The 21,652-nt window shown below is 36.9% G+C and overlaps 1 protein-coding gene across 1 annotated transcript in view; it reads left to right on the top strand.

The window, feature by feature from the left end:
* The window catches only part of LOC127449629 (serine/threonine-protein kinase N2-like), an 87,829-nt gene that overhangs the window by 31,201 nt on the left and 34,976 nt on the right, over positions 1-21,652 (top strand). The window contains exons 2-3 of the mRNA XM_051713151.1: positions 5,931-6,231; positions 19,640-19,800. Of these exons, the coding sequence (XP_051569111.1) occupies positions 5,931-6,231; positions 19,640-19,800 (462 nt within the window). The remainder of the gene's footprint in view (positions 1-5,930; positions 6,232-19,639; positions 19,801-21,652) is intronic.

Below are 21,652 nucleotides of genomic sequence, written 5' to 3'. Positions count from 1 at the left end.
CAGTAAACGTATACGGCGATTCCTATTTATCGGTGAAAGGCTAATATCGGCTGATAATATCGGTCAGGCACTAGTCTATCTTAAGTCCAAGTTTCAGGCAATGGCATATGATGTATCCCATGTCTTATGGTTGGAGTTGGCATCAGTTTATCCTCTGAAGTCCATCGTAATAGACTGAAGTGATGTTTGGCTGGCACCTGCATTTAGTCGTCATCACTCCGAGACACGTAGCAGTGGAATCCAGCACGAAGCAGGAATGGAGCTGGATCCAGCTGGTTCTGGTGACCTCAGGATAGGAGTCCTGAGGTTGAGACAGGGATACAAATAGAATAATAGTAGCATAGATGTCATTCAGTTTATTGCAGAGCTGTAGATCATGATCAATGTTTCTGGTTTTTGGTTCCGGCAGACCTAACTAAAGCAGCCTAATTGTGAGTTGAAGGATAAATTAGGTGTATGCCTGGCTAAATAGATGAGTCTTTAGTCTAGATTTAAACCGAGTGAGTGTGTCTGCATCACGAACAGTGTTAGGGAGACTATTCCATAGTTTAGGAGCCTGATATGAAAAGGATCTACCTCCTTTTGTGGATTTTGATATTCTAGGAACTATTAACAGGCCAGAATTTTGCGATCGTAATGAACGTGATGGAATATAGCGTGGTAGAAGGTCACTTAAGTACTGCGGAGCTAGACCATTCAAAGCTTTGTGCGTAGTTAACAGAATTTTAAAATGAATATGAAATTTAACAGGTTGCCAAAGTAATGACGATAAAATGAGGCTAATATGATCATATTTCTTGGTTTTAGTTAGCACTCTGGCTGCAGCACTCTGCTGCATTTTGAACCAATTTAAGTTTATTTATTGATTTTGCTGGACATCCTTCCAGTAATGCATTACAATAATCTAGTCTTGAAGTCATAAATGCATGAATTAGTTTTCCGGCATCAGCAACAGAGAGCATGTGTCATAATTTAGCAATATTTCTTAGGTGGAAGAATGCTGTTCTACAGACATTGGTAATTTGACAGATTGATATAAAATATAACACCTAAGTTCTTTGCTGTTGAAGTACATCATCGAGAATAAAATTATATTTTAACGGCTTGTTTTTAGAGGATTTTGGTCCAATAATTAGTAACTCTGTTTTGTCGGAATTGAGCAGAAGGAAATTTCTGGCCATTCAATCTTTGATTTCATTGATACACTCTGCTAATTTGGGGAATTCGTCAGGTTTTGAAGAAATATAAAGTTGGGTATCGTCGGCATAACAGTGGAGCCTTATTCCACGATTCCTGATAATATCTCCCAGGGGAAGCATATGCAAGGAGAAAAGCAGAGGCCCTAAAACTGATCCCTGTGGCATTCCATATTTTGTTTGGTTTTACAATTCCTCATTTACATAGACGAAGTGGTAACCGTCTGCTAAAAAGGACCTAAACCATGCTAATGCAAGTCCACAAATGCCAACATAATTCTCTGGCCTATTCAAGAGAATGTCGTGATCTGTCGTGTTGATGGCAGCACTAAGATCTAAAAGCACTAGAACTGAAATGCAGCCATGATCTGATGATAAGAGCAAGTCATTTGTAACTCTGATAAGTGCAGTCTCTGTACTGTGATGGGGCCTAAATCCTGACTGAAATTGTTAATATATACTATTTATCTGTTGAAATGAACATAGTTGGGAGGACACTACCTTTTCTAGTATTTTCGACATAAACGGGAGATTTGAAATCAGTCTATAATTAGCCAGTTCTCCAGGATCAAGTTGTGGCTTCTTAATAAGTGGTTTGATAACTGCCATTTTAAAGTTTCTGGGGACATGTCCTAAGGATAGCGAGGAGTAATAATATTAAGAAGAGGTTCTGAGATTACAGGGAATACTTCTCTTAAGAGCTTAGTTGTTATTGGATATAACATACATGTTGTAGCTTTTGATGTTTCGATAAGTTTTGTTAGCTCTTCATGACCTATGACAGTGAAGGATTGAAGTTGCTTGTGAGGAAAATTATGAGACACTGTTTTCTGAGCTACTGTGACAGATGATTGCATAATTCCAATTTTATTTCTGATTATTTCAATTTGATAAATTCATGAAGTCATTACTATTGTGCTGCGATGGAATATCTGGTTCAGTTGAGGCTTTATTCCTAACCAGTTTAGCCACAGTACTGAATAAACACCTAGGATTGTTGTGGTTATTTTCTATGAGTTTGCTCAAGGATGCTGACCTGGCAGCTTTTAGTGCCTGTCTGTAGCTACAGACACTATCCTTCCATGCACTGTGAAATACCTCTAATTTTGTATTCATTCACTTGCGCTCCATTTTCCGAGCTGCCCTTTTGAGAGCATGAGTGTGATCATTGTACCATGGTGCAGGGCTTTTTTCTTTCATTGAAGGGGGGGGGCGACACTATCAAGAGTGCTAGAGAAGACGTATTTATATTTTCTGTTATATCATCAAGTTCTTCTAGACTTTGGGGCTTATTGAGTGTATGAGATAGATCTGGAAGATTATTAGTGAAGCTATCTTTAGTGGTCGAAAAAATAGTTCTACCTGGACGATAGCATGGTGTAGATCGAGTAACATTAGCTGATCGCAGCATACAAGAGACAAGGTAATGATCTGAGATGTCATTGCTCTGCAGAAGAATTTCTATAGTATCAACATCAACTCCATATGACAATGAAATCAGCATATGATTATGGCGATGAGTTGGTCCTGTCACATTTTGTCTGACTCCAAGCGAGTTGAGAATATCGATAAATGTTAATCCCATCGTGTCATTTTCATTATCTATGTAATTTAAGTCACCAACATTTGAAGCTCAATCTACAAGATCTGATAAAAAAAATTGCAAATTCACCAAGGAAATCAGAATAAGGCCTGGGTGATCTATATACTGTAGCAAGGGCAAAGACGACAGAGTTTTTTTTATTTTTATTTATATCTGACGGTGTCACATTAAGCATTATTAGTTCAAGAGACTTAAACTTCTGTCCTGTTCTCCGAGTAACACCAAAAACTTAACTGTAAATTGTAGCAACACCTTCTCCTCGACGCTTCAGACGAGGCTCATGTTTATAACAATAACCTGGGGGAGTAGATTCATTTAAACTAATATATTCATTCGGTTTAAGCCAGGTTTCGGTCAAACAGAGCGCATCCAAACTATGATCTGTAATAATTTAATTTACATTTAGTGCTTTAGTAGAAAGAGATCTAATGTTTAGTAGTCCTACCATCATATGATTTTTATCTTTTATTTATTTATTTATTTTTATTTTTTCAAGTTTGACCTGAATCACATTTTTTCTAAATGATTTTGTGAGAGTTTTGTGTTTGGTAGTTCGGGGATCAGACATAGTCTCTATATGATATCTAGGTGATACAGTCTCTATGTGTTGTAGTTTATATGAACTGTATTACGTCTCAAGGCAGCTAGCAGACGTTCGAATTAACCAGTTTGTCTGCTTCTTGACCTGGGCCCCAGTTAGTCAAATACTATCACTATTAAGACTATGAGCCAAATTACTAGAGAGGTGAGTGGCACCTTCCCTGGAGGGATGGAGTCCATCTCTCTTTAGCAGGTCAGGTCTACCCCAAAAACTCTTCCAATTGTTTATAAATTCTATGCTGTTCTCCGGACACCACTCAGACATCCAGTCATTCAGTGACACTTATCTACTATAAACCTCGTCACCATGATGAGCAGGGAGGTGGCCAGAGCATATTACAGTGTCTGACATCGTTTTTGCAAGTTCACACACCTCTTTAACATTATCTCTAGTGATCTCCGACTGGCGAAGCCGGACATCGTTAGTGCCGACATGAATAACAATTTTAGAAAATCTACATTTAGCATTAGCCAGCACTTGTAAATTTGATTTGATGTCAGACGCTCGAGCCCCAGAAATACATTTAACAATAGTGGCTGGAGTCTCTATTTCCATGTTTCTTACAATAGAATCACCAATTATTCTCTTGTAAACAAATCGAGCTGCACTTTTTATTTTTATTTTATTTTATTTTTTTTTCTTCAACGATTCTGGATCGATTCTCAAACATTCAGATTCAATTCTGAGAATGCAGCAGTGCAGTGGCGCTCATGCGCACGCCAGAGACTGATGTTAGAAACACGCATATCCTAAAGCCAAGCACATCCTACAAAACTGATCGCAGACTGGATGTACCAACCACACACCATTCCTCACCTAATGAAACTATGATCCCCAAATTAATTCACAAACTCCTGCACATGGCAACGGGAGAGTTGATTTCGTGCTTAAATATCAACAAAGAAGAAAGAACATGAAATATGAGCTTGCGCCTGTTATTGCGCTAATTTGCACAACACTGGGGAAAAAAAACTCCTGAAAATAATGAGACAGTGGTTCGGGAGGTGTGGGTGATGTTTTTAATTTTGTAATTATGTTTGGTCTGCTGCTTCCCAGTGTCTTTTACTCCTCTTGCGCTCTTTCACTTGCTGTGTTGCGTATTGCCGGTCTCTCGCTCGTCTGGAAGAGTGCGCACACCTGACGGCTTGTTAGACAAATGTTAAGCAGGTCAGACTTCTACTCGCAGAGCAAACGGATGGAACAGCACATGCGAGATGCCCGCTATTTGTGCCGCTTTATCGGCTATTTATTGGTGAGGAAAGGAGAAGACATCTGTACTCTCACAGAAGCAGATATCTCATGTAATCAACTTGGAGCACCAATCTGTAGTCATAGTTAAAATAAAATAAAATGAAAAAAAAGTCCTCGGATAGATTTATTCAAATTTTAAATGTAATACTTTTAAATAAAAATGATTAACAAAGACTGTAAATACACTGTACACCAGTAAAACAGTTGCAGTTTTCTCAAAACCTGGTTATACTGGAGCGAGACCTGTCTGTCACTACCCCGTTTGTTAGGGGTATGAAGAGGATTTCTATCTTTTCTCCATTAAATAGCCTACAAACCTATTTGGGTTCAGGATATATATGTAGCAAGAGTAGTCACTTAAGATAAGTTAACTTGACTGATGCACCAAAATTGCGGCTGAAAATATGAAAAGAAACAATTACTTTAACAGATACGATAACGTAAACTTTGATATGGATGAAGCTATATGGATGAAGCTTATAGAATGTCTGTTCTGCAGTCTTGACATACACACAATGCTGGGGGTGTGATTTAGTGTGGCTGACAGCAAATGCTGGGAACCATAGTTACCCAGACCAATTCTTTAAAAAATAAAGGCAAATATCCAGTAGATTTGGCTTTTTTTTTTTTTTTTTTTTTTACTTTAAGGAAAAAACAAAAGTGTGTTCAGAATATTCAATTTTGGCCAAGAATTTTTATTTCTCAAGAGTAATGCTTTATAGATCATAGAGGTATTTTATAATCTTTATACACTTTATTATACCTCTGTTATACCCCCTGCTTAGAGTAAAAGTTTTTTTTACAAGATAGTTTATTGTAATAAATGGCATTTAAAATATGATGTGTTGATTTGTTTAGAATGTAGTTTAAACTTCAAACAAATGGGGGAGGGGCATAATGGTGGATCATATAGTGTTGCAACATTGCTTGCCCTTGTGTGACCAGTGGGCTTTTGGTTTGTTCTTTTGTGTATACCTGAAGTTGTGTTGTATTGTTCTTGAGAGGTTTCAGGGCCTCCTCAAGCTGATTAACTAGCACTTTATTCCATTACATAACGACTGAACCGGATCATACACGCCACCATGTGAAAGTGAATTCCTCTCATACTGCAGTGCAGAGGAATATTACGCTCAGAATGCATGTCACTAATTATTCTGATAACTTGTCATTGCGTTGCATTTTGAGAATGATGCTGCATTCCAGAATGCATGCCCTGCCTATGAATGCCTCCGATAAATTGAAACATTTCTGCTATCTCACATTTTCTCCTGCTCCACAGGGTGATGCTCGGGGTCAGATGGTCTCAGAACGCCTGGGTTTGGGTCATAATCTGGACCTCTCAGACACCATGGTCCAGCAAAAGCTGGATGAGATAAAGGACCAGATCAAACGAGAGATCCGTAAAGAGCTGAAAATCAAAGAAGGAGCAGAGAACTTGAGGAAGGTCACCACAGATAAGAAGAGCCTGGCTTATGTTGACAATATGCTAAAGAAGTCCAACAAGAAGGTGGAGGAACTACACCAGGAGCTTCAGGAACTGAATGCACATATAGTGGTGAAGGATCCGGAGGAGCTTGTAGGTATGGCTGACTCCACTTCTCTATCAACATGTATTTTTTGCTCATACTGTAACTTTAGACAATGCAAGCATTGTGTACATTTTTGTATTTGTTTTTGAGCCCGTTACTGATTAAAAAAAGTACCACAACTATTGTGTTTTTTTTCGTGGTACAAGAGTTGGTACAAGATGATTTAGCTAGAAAGGTAAATTGATCTGATACATTTGAGTCCTTTCACTGATCCATATTCATGTATTTGCTCTAAAATGGTTTAAAATTTTGCTATTTCAGTCAGAAGAACCATAATTTTATGTCATTGTTACAAAGTAGATAAATGTTTTTTTACCTTAAGAACTAAACTAATATTCCTTTAAAAAATGAAGGCATAGTTAAAAAGTTTTTTTCTCTAAATGAAAACAAGAATGAATTGTCACCATTTTTATGAGTATGCTCCAATAAACAATAGTAGTAAACAGTAATATTGACCAACAGTGTATGAAATTAGAACCCATCACACATTAAATGCAGATACTTTTTGTGCAGTGGCGGGTAATTTTGGAAATCTACCCACGACTGTGGCAGGTGAGCTGTAAGACGTCTCGGGGTGACACATGTCAAGAAATGTCTTTAGACACATAGACTCGCACTTGAAGAAATGCATCTGTTTGAATTTTTTAAAGACTAGACAAAAGAAAGCTGTCTCTGTGTGTCTGATTCACTGTTTGTTGCTTCTCACGGAACAATCATATGTAAAGTGTTTTCACTGTTCTCTGTCAGTCGTCTTGAAACAGTTTGCAAGAATAGTGTCGTATATGTGAAGTTGAAAGCTGCAAATGAACTCTGATCATCTCAGGAGCTCCTTGAGTTTAGTTTGCTTTATTTCCATGGAACAGTTTCTGTTTTACATGCATTGTGAATGCAACTCTGAAGTTTATATACCAATAATTCCATATATTTGTGGCTGTGTTACTGTTCAAAGCAAAGGTCATACAGCAACATTGGGGCTATAGGTGAATTGTCATGTGTAGTCATAATAACTCAGTGCAGCCTCAGAAATAGTGCTTGAACAACAAGAATCTCTTCTGTGCTTGTCTACTCTTTCACCTCTGTGTGTGTTGCAGATTTACCATTATGATGATGATAGTATTATTTATTAATATGTGTTATACAGTAGTATATGTTCTATGTATAGAATAATTTCTTACATTTCTTTCACACAAAGTTTACCCCAAAACAAAATATGCTTAAAAATCTAGGATTTTATAGTTGGTGGCTTGCTTCCTTAAAACACTTTTAAGAAGGAAAAAATTAAATTCATAATCAAGCCATTTTCAAGCCAAGTCAATTCCAAGAGGGGTCGCAAAATCCTTCAATGTGTACCTCTGTTATGTTCTTTGTGCCAAGTTTTTGCTCCGGATATTTGTTACAGTGTGAACCGGCTTTTAGTCCAACTCACTTGATGCTCTTCAGTACGGTTTACTTAAGTTGTTTAGTTTAACTATTGCATTCAGCCGATCGTTGACATAACACAGTTTAATCAAGTAAAATCAACAAATTTGCCAGAATTAGTTAGGTTTACAAGCTTTTATTAAGTAGATTCAGTGATTACTTTTTACAGTGTGCAGGGATCGCCAGCGATTTTACGATCAGTATTGTTTGCATTAACTATGTTATTAACATTAAATTCTTATTTAATCGTGACAAACTATACAGAATAAGAAAGGTGTAATACTTCAGCTTTGATATTTAGCCAATGTTACACAATAGAAATGTTACTGCCTTAATTTCTTTATTTACGTCAACATATCAAAATATCAAAGCGTGAGTTATCCACATGAAACCGTTATAAAGACGCACTTACCTATTCAGTGATGTAATCTCCATACGAGTTATCCTTAGCAGGCTTCAGTGAACAACATCCAATAGAACATTTTAGTTTAACAGTGTGCACATTTATTGAAATTGATATATTCTCATATTTCATAAAGAATTGTTATTTATGTCCATTTTCCACTAAATTATGCGATATGATCTGCTGACACGCTGTAATTCTTTCATATGGTTATTTTCAAACCTCCTCAAAACTAGAAGGCGCACAAGTTAATTTCTCTGTCCAAATATGGTGAAGGTAAAGAAGTTATGACATCATGCATACCTCAGTGCCCACATGACAGGGACTTCCCCATACCATAGGATAAATTATCAACCAGAAAATGAATCAGTTGACTGCTGAGACTTATTGTAAATAAATAGACGATTACAAAAATGTATGATTTGTCTTATTTCCATGCAGTCTCTGGTATTTGTATATGATTATTGAAAATTCTGTAGCTGTAATTGCTGTAAGAGCTGTACACCTGCTATCATCTTCACCTGCCAATAATCTGCTTTCTGCCTCATTATATGATTGGAATCCATATGAGATTATTAAAACGCACTGCATAACAACTCAATTATGATTGGAAGTAAAATATATGCACAAGATAATGTTTATTTTATAATGTTTACTATTCTGTATTTAGGCACTAATGCTAACGGCTTATGCTATTTGCGGCCAGAATCACAAGACATGGTCTTGGAAAATGATTCATTTAACTAAGAATTTTAAAGTTATCATCCTCAAATTTGAAATAGAACATTATCAGATGGCTTCGCTACATTGTTTCTATGCATCAACAAGGTCAGTGTCATTTATTATTTAACATAAATATTTATGAAAAAAAAAAAAAGCTGATCACTTTACAATGAATGTGAGCTTTACTAAAAAAACAATTCATGACTTTTATAGATTTTTACTTTTTAACAACAAACTTCCAAGTGTCTCCTTTAAAAAGAGACCACCATTATGCCTGTAATACATTGTGGGGATGAAATACAGCCATTGTATTTTGAGTATGTCCTATTAGGCTTGTGCTCAAAACAAGGGGGCAGATTAAAGGCCTAATAAAGAAGCACATTGAAATAATTGTGACATTCATAATATTGCTTAATTTTGTATCACCAGCAAAATCATAATGAATATGTTTATGAATATTTGATAAACCATGTTTTTGGACGTAGCATACCAGTACCATGGATTTTTGCATATGGACTATGAACATTGTATTCTTTGAACTAACTTGGAGTACCATTTAAATAGCTAGATGCATGAATATTGTAATATCATGTAATTACTGAATCCATCACTCTTTCGTACTTTTTGACAAGAGCTCTGTCTCCAAAACAACATTTATCAATGAATATTACTTTGAAAAGCACTTCTGAAAAAAACTGTAACCCAACAAAACAAGGAACAATGTTAGTAATTTGCCAGAGGTTTAAGAGGATTATTATCTAAAATAGAAGGTATTGTATTTGTTCCTGTGCTGCAACAAAAATGGCTTGCTGCTTTTGAATTTTGATATCACAACCTATTTAAACCATCGGTTCCATATAGAAGGATTAAATGCTGTTCATTTAAATGCAACAGTCTCCCCCCCCCATTCGCCCTTCCCTATGTGCGTTATCAGCGCTCATATTATAATGGTAGCCTGTAATGTGAGAACCTCAAAGTTATTAATAGATTATTGCACATAAACAGCATGATGTGAATGGATTGAAGTATGTTGATATATACTGATGGCATTGTAATATATCATAGTTTGACTCATGATTACGAGCCCTTTATGTTGCTATGTTTCTTCTCAATTTACTCGAGTTGTTCTTCAGGGGACCTTTGTTTTAATTATAACAGTATCTTTGCTTTTTCATTTGTTTGTGTCTGAATGCTTAACTGTGTCTGTTCTTGGTTAGTCTATGCAAATATACATGAAGCCTAAACATTTGTTGACTTGAATATGTCTGTTTGAGACTTCATATTTTCTGGCAAGATTAGGTTAAGCAGAAGCAACCTGTAGCCAAACTCCATCTCAAGAGGGGGGATGGAGATAGAGGGATTAGGGGAGAATTAGGGCAGGAAGTGTGTCTTTTCCTGGCTCCAAAAAGTGGGGAAACCAAAGAGTAGGGAAACTGAAAGCGTGATTTATTTTTTTATGTATTTTTTTTTCTTAGTCGGTTCCACAAACATTTCATGACACTCAGTGTAATTGTATAAGAGCCGTATTGTGATTGTTTACTCTTTACACGCTGTCCTGCATTAAGCTTGTTAAATGTTAAGGATCTAGTTCGAACACAATAATAAAGCTGCAAGCAGCAATTGTGGAGCCAAGCAGCTAAATAGCCTACAGACCTATCTGACCTACATGACTCATACAGGGCTGCAGTTTGCGACCATTTTTCCCACTGGTGCAGCAAAATTTTGTGATGGGTCACTCTGGTGCGACTGCAGAGTTGGCCAACTCTTCATCTCTGTCTTTCTCTCTCTCTCTCCCTCCCCCCGTTTATGCACTGCTTTTTTCTGTTAACGACTGTTGTATGCCGAAACAGTGCATATTTTTTGTGATGGCCATGTTAACAGGTTAGAGTTTTCACATTGGAAGCAGTGCGAGGCAGAATTGTCAGGACACTCTGGGCTGTCAGTAAAGGGTTAAAGTCATGTCACAAAAAATATGGCGCCAATCACAGCAGCGTTTGTCTTTGTGAGAAACGCCAACAAAACTACATCTGGTTAAGAAACCTAAGTACGTTTTTACATTGAAACCTGTTTGAGTCAAAAGATTAGAGTGTCTAGTTTGATCCAGTATGCCATTTTAACATTTTGAGCAATTTATTGTGAAACGGCACGCTGTTAAACACTGTAATCACTGATGTGGAACACAGGCCTTTTTCCTTAGAAATCACTATATTTACTGCCCGTTATCACATTGAGAATCAATGACTTTATCCAAAAGCAGAAAAATGTTGCTTTCAGGGGCTTTATATGGAGTTAGGATGAAAATAAGGTGCATTTCGAACTGTTCTGAGACCAGTGCAGACAGACGACACACTGGAGGTTAAGTCATTCACTAAATAGGGAGCAACAGAGCATCCTTTCCTATGCTGCCAAGTGCATTCAAAACTAACATCCGATGATGTTTGCACCACTCAACATGGTTGGCAGACATGGGACAATGGTAATCAGTACTTGGATTCAGAATTTATAATGTATCATTTTATTTTAACATGGTTTGCAGTGATTGGGCGATGCCATTACTTGTATCAAAATTATGCTAATTTCTGATTGTTAAAATGCTTTATCACTGGCTATTACATGTTTGTTTGACAGTGCAGAGAGAGAACATTCAGATTTTGTTGCCAGAGTAGGAAAAAAGAAAACATTGTAACGTAAGTCAAATAAAGTCGAATCATTTTTATTTGTGCTTTTCCCAATACACATTGTGCCAAAGCAGCTTTACAAAAAAATCAGCTGTAATGTCTGTAACGTCTCAAAAACATAAGTAACCAAAACTCCTGGAAACATAATTTTATTTAAAAAAATCGGCAGAATTCCCTGTATTAAATGAAATAAATTACCACGTATAAAAATAATATTGTTAGACATATATAATTGCCTTTTCTTTACACAAACTTAAATTAGCCTTACCCTTTTCTGTAGATGAAAAAAGTCAGCTGAATGACATTCTCAGAATGTTCTACACTTTTTTTTTCAAAATTATAAACTATCAGAACTATTTAGGGAGTTAGGGACATCTAAGAGGCAAAAGGTACACAATTAGCGACTCATTTCTGTATGGAAATGGCTGAAGGGCAGATTTCTTTTGCGATAAACCAAAATTTATGCGACCAGTGTTTGAATAGTCTTTGTTGATAACAAAATAGCACTAAAAGTGGATGGAAACTAGGCTAATGACAGCTTTGCAGATCCTTGGCATTCTAGCTGTCAGTGTAGCACTTGCCATAGATGTGGCTGTCTTGTCGGGCACTTCTCACACACCTTACAGTCTAGCTGATCCCACAAAAGCTCAATGGGATTAAGATCCATAACACTCTTTTCCAATTATCTGTTGTCCAATGTCTTGTTTCTTTGCCCACTCTAACCTTTTTTGTTTTTGTTTCAAAAGTGGCTTTTTCTTTGCAATTCTTCCCATAAGGCCTGCACCCTTGAGTCTTCCCTTTACTGTTGTACATGAAACTGGTGTTGAGCAGGTAGAATTAAATGAAGCTGTCAGCTGAGGACATGTGAGGCGTCTATTTCTCAAACTAGAGACTCTGTTGTACTTAACCTCTTGTTTAGTTGTACATCTGGCCTTTCACATCTCTTTCTGTCCTTGTTAGAGCCAGTTGTCCTTTGTCTTTGAAGACTGTAGTGTACACCTTTGTATGAAATCTTCAGTTTTTTGGCAATTTCAAGCATTGTATAGCGTGTGTTCCCCAAAACAATGATTGACTAACTAGTTTCTAGAGAAAGCTGTTTCCTTTTTTTCTTTTTTTGCCATTTTTGTACCTAATGTTGACCTTAAGGCATGCCAGTATATTGCATACTGTGGCAACTCGAACACAAAGACAATGTTAAGCTTCATTTAACAAACCAAATAGCTTTCAACTGTGTTTGATATAATGGCAAGTGATTTTCTAGTACCGAATTAGCAAATTTAGCATGATTACTCAAGGATAAGGTGTTGGAGTGATGGCTGCTGGAAATGGGGCTTGTCTAGATTTGATCAAAAATGACTTTTTTCAAATAGTGATGGTGCTGTTTTTTACATCAGTAATGTCCTGACTATACTTTGTGATCAGTTGAATGCCACTTTGGTGAATTAAAGTACCAATTTCCTTCCAAAACAGCAAAATCTGTCCATTATTCCAAACTTTTGGCTGCCGGTGTGTGTGTATGTATGTATTGTTATATTATATATGATATTATATTATGCATTAGTAAAATATTAATGTCCTAATTTCTTAACCTTCACAAGTTATTTTAATGCTCTGATTAAACCCACAAGCCCTTATTTGTCATGAAGCAGAACCTTTGAGATTTCGTTTAATCATTTCATCACTCCACAGAAATAGAGTAAGCGTGCCTCTCATCCTCTGTGTCACTGCATGTAATTAAAACTGCGTCTATGAACCCGCTATGGCCAGGATAATTTGTCATCACACGATAGATTAAAGTGAAGCTGGAGCGCTTTGCTATTGTCGCGGGAGTTTGGCGCTTGAGCAGCTCTTCACATGCTCTTCCAGACAGGAGCTGGTTGATGTCCGTGGTGCAGCTCAATCACGCTCGGACTCGGAGTTCAACTGAGTGACACACACATGCGCTGTTCATGGCATTTATGAAGTAGATGATATTCGCTTAAAATTCCCTTATTTTGCCATTAAAATGTGATTGGAATTTGAATGCCCAGTAATTGCAGTTATCTCAAATAACCTTGGTTAGATCAAATAACTACGATATTATGTAAATAGGGTTATTTACTAATCGCACCAGGCCTATCTTACAGTGTGATAGCAACACTATTCTGCACACACCCTTGTCTCATGTCTGTTGCGTTTTATCATGTGGGGTTCTGGTAACAGACATATGAGCAATATGTCATATGAAGGTTTTATATCCAGTCGCTGTCTTCCATTGGAGCTGCTCCCATCAGTTTTGTTTTCTGGGACATGATCAAATGCTGCACTCTAGACTTATGCTAAAAAAAAGACCTTTAAATGTTAATTTTTGAATTCAACCGACAAATCTAACTTATTTAATAAACAACACTGTCAATTGTGAATTCATGATGTTAGAAATTTTGGCATATTTGATATTTCATTTAGTTTGGCTACTGTTGCAATGGTTATAGGAATTATTCAAGCTTATTGCGAGAATTAAAAGGGACTTCAGTTCTTGTCTTTACAGATTGTATTTAAGATGCTCCTATAAGCTGTATGAACAATTTGAAAGTCACCTGTTAGTAAATGTAGTTGCCAATCACATACACTGACTGTTTGAACATAACTATAAGAATCACACTTGTAGATAATGCAGATGATTTATTTTAACCGAAATCTACCCATAGTTGGCTAAAGAATTCCCGTCTTCATAGCTTATTTTGTGTAAGCTATGTACAGTTATTTGATGTAACTGTGTGTGTGCACGCGCCTGTGCATGCGTGCGTGTGTGTGTTGGTTTTAGTGGTTTAAAGGGATTTTTTTACGGTTATACACTAGTAGTTACGAGGGTATTGTGCTATAAAGGTGGTTTATGAGGACATCCCTAGTGTCCCTGTAATTCAAACAACTTAAACATGCAAAACAATGCTGTTGTATTTTAAATTTAAAAATGCCAAATGGTTTCTGTGAGGTTTAGGGGATAGAATAGATAGTTTGTACAATATAAAAAGCATTGTCTATGGAAAGTCCTCATAGTGATAGGAGTACTAACAAGAGTGTGTGTGTGTGTGTTTGTTACGATTGAGAGATTGTGAGAGAACAGAAACAGGGCTTCCACCTTACCTTTGCAGGTGTATAATTTGTGGTTTACTGTTCTTGTCAGGACATGAGTGGATGATCTAATCATCCTGAACCTCAGCTAATCATAAAGTAAGCCTGAAGTGTACTCCATGTTTTTGTGTGCATGTGTTTCAGAGGGAGAAAATGATAGAACTGCTGAATAGTTTGTGTTTTTTGACAAAAACCTGAAAAGTATGTAAAATTTAGTGTCATCAAAGTTTTAACATTATTTGTATGATTTTGTGTCAGCTACTTTTAAGCTCTTTTTAGTGACCAAAAAAGTCAAAACATTATTACTGACAATGTTGTAGGTTTTTTCCTTTGGTATTTTCTGTTCATTTTGCTGTTTGCTCAAACTTGTGCAAGTCTTTCCATGATAGTCTAGCTTTTCTCACAGAGAGTCTTTGAGAAACTGGTACACGCTGTCACCTGAGAGAATATTTGTATTCATCTTGCCTGCACAAGTCCTTCACTGGGTGTCATTATATCATTGTCATTTCTGTTTATTGCACAACCCATCAAAATGTCAAAGTTAATCAAAAGGAAAAAAAAAAAACACCCTCATATTGTTTGGCTAAATGTCTTTACGTGTTACGATGTGATTTTGGTTTAAAGGAAATTATTTTTCTTTTCTTTTTTTTTCTCAACCTCATGTTGTTCCAAACTTGTATGACTTCTTTTACTCATTTGAGAGTGAGTAAATTGTCTGAATTTTCATTTTTGGATCAACTATCTCTTTAAAGGGGTCATGTCATGCATTTTAGTTTTTATTCTTAGGTATTTTCCATGAGATTCACTTATGTTAGAAATTTTTGCACAAGAAACATCTACGTGTGTGTGTGTGTGTGTGTGTGTGTGTGTGTGTGTATATATTTTAGTATTACAAGACCTTTTTCCACCCTCTCCAGCCCAATGTCTGAAACACTCGGTTTTTGTGTACTTACGCATTGACTTCAGTCTACACGCCTGTTATGATTGGCTAACATTTTTGTAGAGCAAATAACCCCCAAAAATGGGCATCCTTGCAACCAGACAGTTGAGACAGCTGGCAACCTGACTAGCAAATACTTAACCATTGTATTTTGTTGCACACCGCACTACACATTCTTCTTAGAAAATAAAATGATTTAATCTCAAATCAATATTTTGTGAGCAGTTAGGTAATTCTTCTACGGTGTAAAGAGTGATTTGCTCCACGTTGGAGTCCTCATCATGATTTATTTTGCATTACTTTCTTGTCCGATAGAGTTAGCGCTGCTTCATCTTTCAGTACAAGTTTCTTTGCAAAGCCATATTGGTTCTCAAAAGAATCCATAGAGAAATGTGCCGAACAAACGCATAATCCCACATTGATGCGTATAGGAACTTTGTTTAAATAAACCACTCATTCCTAATGTTGGGATGCTTCAGAAGGCTATGCAGAGATGCAATTTTCCACAACCAGGAACACAGCAACATCTAAAGGCCTTACTCAACATTTTAATCTTTCTGTTGGTTAAATGTCTGTCCTCCACAAGCTTGTTATCGGTGGATGAGCACAGAGACTCAGTCACTCTCAGACTTTCACTTCCTGCATTCCTCGATGGTGGAAGGATCTTGCTAACGCCATCTGAGCAGCTGATTCTTTAACTACTTTAAAGAAAAATCTAAAGACCCATCTCTTTTGTGTACTAATGCACTAACTGTGGTCGTCTTAAAAATATATATTCTCAATCCATTCTTTCACAACTATCTCTCACCTACTTGTACTTCTCTGAGCAACTTGAAACTTTGTAGCACTTCTCACATTATTGCCTTCTTAGGACAAATCACTTTTGCTGTATTCCTCATTTGTAAGTCGCTTTGGCTGAAAGCATCTGCTAAATGAAATGGCTAAATGTGAAAGCAAACTACTGGAACAATATTACCACTTTCACTGGAGTACCTCAGTCGCTCTTCACCTTAACGATAATGTATGTTGTGGAGATGGGGCTATTCAAATGAACACCACATGTTGACATCACAATGTGGCCCATTTCAAAACACGTCATTTTTTTCAGAGTGGAAACAATAAATGCTTTTCTTACTGGAGGGGATGCTTTGAGTTCTGAAACTAAAGACCTGTTCACACCAAGTCACTTTCTTTGGTGCGATTGTTCGTTCCAACGAGCTTTTTAACAGAAATAATGGATTACCATGGCACTATTCACATCGGATCCGACAAATCATCCAACGACAATCCGAATTTTTATTTATTTATTTATTTTTACGGAGAGTAGGGCTGGGAATTGCCACAGACCTCCCGATTCGATATTGCAACGATATTTCCAAGCAGATTTATGTATTGCGATTTCATGTTTTGAAATAAAACCTTCTTAAAAAGATTTTAAAAAACTTTGTCCTTTTTCACAGAAATAAATGTCTATTGAAGAACAGTTGTGTCTGAAATTATAATTGTTTACACTCTGTAATATATAATTTTCAGGTAAAAGGTAGGGCTAAATGTGCTAAACTACCAATTTAAAACTACCAATGGACCAGCCATTGTGTTGTCTGAGCTAGGTGGCTAGTTAGTGCTAAGGAACAGGGCTGCATTGTGTCCATTTGTATTATTTATTTATATATACATACACACACACACACACACACACACACACACACACAATATATTATTTTAACTTATCAAACTAATTTTGTTATTGTAGAAAATAAAATATAACATATATTACCATAGGCTATTACAATTATCATAATGATAATTTTGCAACATACAAATGAAGGCTAAAGTGTAAACTTGTTTAAGAACCGTTGCTGGGACTGTACTGAATTATGACACACATGACAGTTCACCTGTAGTCCCCATGTCATTGCATGTTATTTGCATATGCATCCTGAGATAGACTGAGATCCTATGCAGCGTTCTCATAGACAACATTATTCTTACAAACTGCTCCAAGAACACTGACAGAGAGAACTCACAATTTGCGCGTGTTCTGCAAGACATGATTGAGCTGCGCTCGTTGGCACCAAAGCGCAAATGAACTTCTGAACAAAAAAGCAAATCAAACACGCCTTGGGTGCATGTCTTTCGTCCGTTCTTCAAAATGTAATCAGGTGCGTTTCCTCAAGCACACCTCTTTGTGTCTAGCGGCATTTCTTGTCAACAGTGGTGGGTAAATGTGCAAAATTGCCTGCCACTACGCATGAATACTATGCTGTTAGATTATAAATACTGCTGGGGCTTGAAAACATGTTTACAACATCCAGCTGTTTGATAAGCCTTTTTACAGCTAAACTATTTATTAAAGCAGTGTCAGACAGAATCTGCAGAATGACTCCTGACAAATTCTCTCCACAACACCTCTCAAATAAACTTTAGGATTATGCATAATAACAGGAACATTGATCACAGCAGAGGATTTTGACATCCAACAGTGACAACGGAGCTTGATGGCTGTAGCAGCGGTGCATTAAAGGACTAAATGTAAAGAATTAAAGAGTCACTTCTCAGAGAGAAAACCTGTTAGTGTGGAGCTCTGCACAAAGATAGTTTCCTATATGTATTTATTAATCATTGTAGCATTAAGGTTTTTTAATAAAAAAATATTTTTTTTAAAAAACTACTTTTCATCAGGGAGACTATTTTAAATAATTTGGCTCAAGAATCATGATTTGTAATAGAATCCGTTTTTATTCCCAGCCCTAACGGAGAGTGGTCCAATTTTCTTTTTTTTTTCGGACTCCGATGAAAATTGACTGACCAATGAGATAAGCGCTTTTCGTCATTTTTATAGTGTCGCTGCAGCTGCTCAATCCAGCGTGATGGTGACGCTAATCAACTGGCAAACACTGGAATTGGACGTGCAGCTGGTGCCACCGAAAATTATATACTTAAATAAATAGTTGCAGTTCATGATCTTGTACTGCAAATGTAATCCTGGTCTGTTTTTTAAAGGATGCTTATGGTTTTTTGTCATTATGTACATTCAGTTTGTAGGCTATATCACTGTTATATTATCCTGCCATTTAAAATAGCAGTGAGGTACGGCAATTAATTTGCACTAAGATCGTAGTAAAATATCCCATAAAAAGACTCGTTACATGCAAAAAAAATTTTTTACTACAGTAGACTAACCATTTGTAGAACCACACCATTCTTAATGTACATTATTCCACATGTATTTATATCACTGTACCTTGTGTTATATTGTCCAGGCATTATAAAAGAAAATGGTTCGGGAGTCAGTTCTCGTAACAAAATACATGAGCAAATAAATATGCAATAAGCGCTCTTTACTCATCTCACTCGCATAAAAAAGAGATTTTATACTCCTCAAAATGCATCAACAATATGGAAAGAACATAATGAAACAGTTATGCCAAATTAGGTAAATTAAATGCTTTAACAGCATTCATTATGGTAATCTCTAACAGCTGAATGTTTCGGGCAGGGGACCACTGTAATAAATGTTTGTAGAACAGCAACAGCGCAGCCTATTGTACAGGGGTGAAATAGTTTTTTGATTAATTTCTTTACGGACTCCGTGTGAATAGACCTTCCGTCAGAGGTTCGTCTCACAAAATTGTCACTGATTTGGTGTGAACAGGCCTTTTTAGTGTGTTGTTTTTGTGTGTGTGCGTGTGCGTGTGTGTGTGTGCGCAGTGACCTTATGTCAAAATATCAGGGAAAATTTTATTCCTCATGACATGACCCCTTTAAACATCGTTCCCAACAGAGTGTGTGAAGTTATTAACAAAAGATGCAGAAATATCTAAAGGTTTAAAAGCAAGTACATGACTCAAGATTTCTTGCTAAGCTAATCTGAGTTTAGTATTAGCATCCTTCTCGGTCACACTTTTATTGTTGTGTTCACAGTTATATGTTGTGGTTATCTAAAATGCTGTTTCTGCATGTTCCTCATGCTAGCTGTCCTGTTTTTAGCATTTATTATCCAACCTGCAAAATCAAGCACGGTTTTGCTAATCTTGTGCGCTTACATACGCTGTAATTTCTCCTCAGCGTTCCTGTATATTTTGTGTTTTATTAAGTCTTTGATGTTGATTTGTCTTTGTTTAGTGTCAGAGTACCCACTTACCCCAGACACCCCAAAGAGTGAAGCCCGGACATCCACCAATAGTAGCCGACTGGCCGCTCTGAAGAAACAAGCCGACATCGAGCTCAAAGTGAAACAGGGAGCCGAAAATATGATACAAATGTATTCCAACGGCTCTTCTAAGGTAAAATGCCCTCAGAGTCAAGTCGTTTTATGGGTTTTTTCGTGTCTGATGTGTTTGCTGATAAAGGTGTTTTTTTTTTTAGCACAAGGTTCAGCACATTATTAAAAAGAATTTAACTAAATAGTATTCATCCCTCTTACTTTGAGAGAAGATGAGATTGTTTGATCTTTTAAAGAGCCTGTGAGAGAGGTTTCATCTCAAGAAATAAAAACAGTTGTGAGCAAACATATCCACTAAATTGGGCTTAAATATCCTCTACTTTCTCCAAAAAAAGTAAAGAAAACCAAAGACTGGCCAGATTTATTTGTACATATATGCCAATGTCATGGTTGTTATCCCCTGGGATGACATTAAGGAGAACGGGAATAGAACAGTGCAGTTCCACCACCCTTCTCCTCTTTAAACAAAAAAAAACAAAAAACATCAGGCTTCAGTGCTGGTTACTGTACACGTTGTTTGTCTAAATATATACTATCAGCAGAATCGCTCTCAGGCTCTGGCTTGGTTTTGGTTTGGAGTGTCTTCCCCTCTTCCCTGTGCTGCTTTTATCAAGAATGACACTGTTAATTACAGAGCCTCTGTGGTTACAATTTGCATCTTGGAGTCACAAAGGAGGTCTGTGAAATCATCACAGCCGTTGAGAGAGAAAAAAAAAAAAAAGATATATATATATATATATATATATGTAGATAAACAGGGATAAAGAACAAGAGAGTCTGATTCACTTCCAGATGTATAAACAGTTTAGTACCCTCCCCAAAGCTGTCACGAAAACATGTTCATGACATGACTTCATTTCATTTGACTCACACTGATTAAGTCGTACTCCGTCTCCATATTTCTGCTGGCCCATTACTGCAAGAAATTTCAAAGCTGCAGCAGATTTAGAAAAATAATGACAGGTTTCTCAAACACTCCCGTCCTCCATTGTTCGACAAGCAGGTAATCCTTCCCCAAACTAATGCCATTGGTTGAACCTATGTTGGCTTGTTGGGATGTTCACACAAATAGAGCAATGTGAAAGTGCCACACATCCACAGTGCTTATACTTATCCACAAATGGCTTACTTATTGTTGTCTCTACACATTAAAGGTGCATTCTGTAATGTAATATTTGAGCTATGTTGCGCTGGTCAGTATGGCATCTTGGACTAAATGTACAATCACATTTACTTTTGAATGGCAAATTTCTGCGAAATACAGTCCTCTTAATGAGAATCCGCGAGGACTGATGGACTTCCAGCGGTGAAGATTTTCCCTATTTGAATTTCACATGGGGTTAACTTTGACGTGCAAATTCAGTTCACAGAGTTGACCAATAGAAATTTGCTGGGTTTGTCAGTGACCTCTATGTTGGCAGTGCTTAATACATAGCTACTAGTGGTGTCAAAAATACCGGTATTTTGGAACCAAGTCGATAGTAAAATTGAAAAGATACAGTCACGATACCAGTACCGGTTGTACCAAGCACCAACTCAATTCGGTCCCTGCTTTCAAATGCACACACGCTTATGAGCATGTGCTCTGTTACTCATTTTACACTGAAATGCACAATCAAATTAAATTCATAGTATGTCCTAGTGTGATTGATTAACCGTGAAAGGCTACAATCTTCGTCTGTATGAGCTGCATACTTTAAATGAATGTTTGAAGCCAACTGCTCATACACTGGAAACTCCACAGACATTGAGAATCATTTGCATTGTATGAGATGACAGAGCAGAGCACTAAGCCATTGTGAAGCGTGCAGCACATGTAGACCATATATTTATATACTTAAATCACAGCATTTGTGCTTTAACGATTACACAGGGCAATGTTGATAACTGTTTATCCGGAGTGGTGAAGCACA

Source organism: Myxocyprinus asiaticus, chromosome 12 (genome assembly GCF_019703515.2).
Source record: "Myxocyprinus asiaticus isolate MX2 ecotype Aquarium Trade chromosome 12, UBuf_Myxa_2, whole genome shotgun sequence".
Lineage (NCBI taxonomy): Eukaryota > Metazoa > Chordata > Actinopteri > Cypriniformes > Catostomidae > Myxocyprinus > Myxocyprinus asiaticus.
The sequence above is the reverse complement of the archived record's forward strand: the minus strand, read 5'-3'. Positions and strand labels throughout refer to the sequence as shown.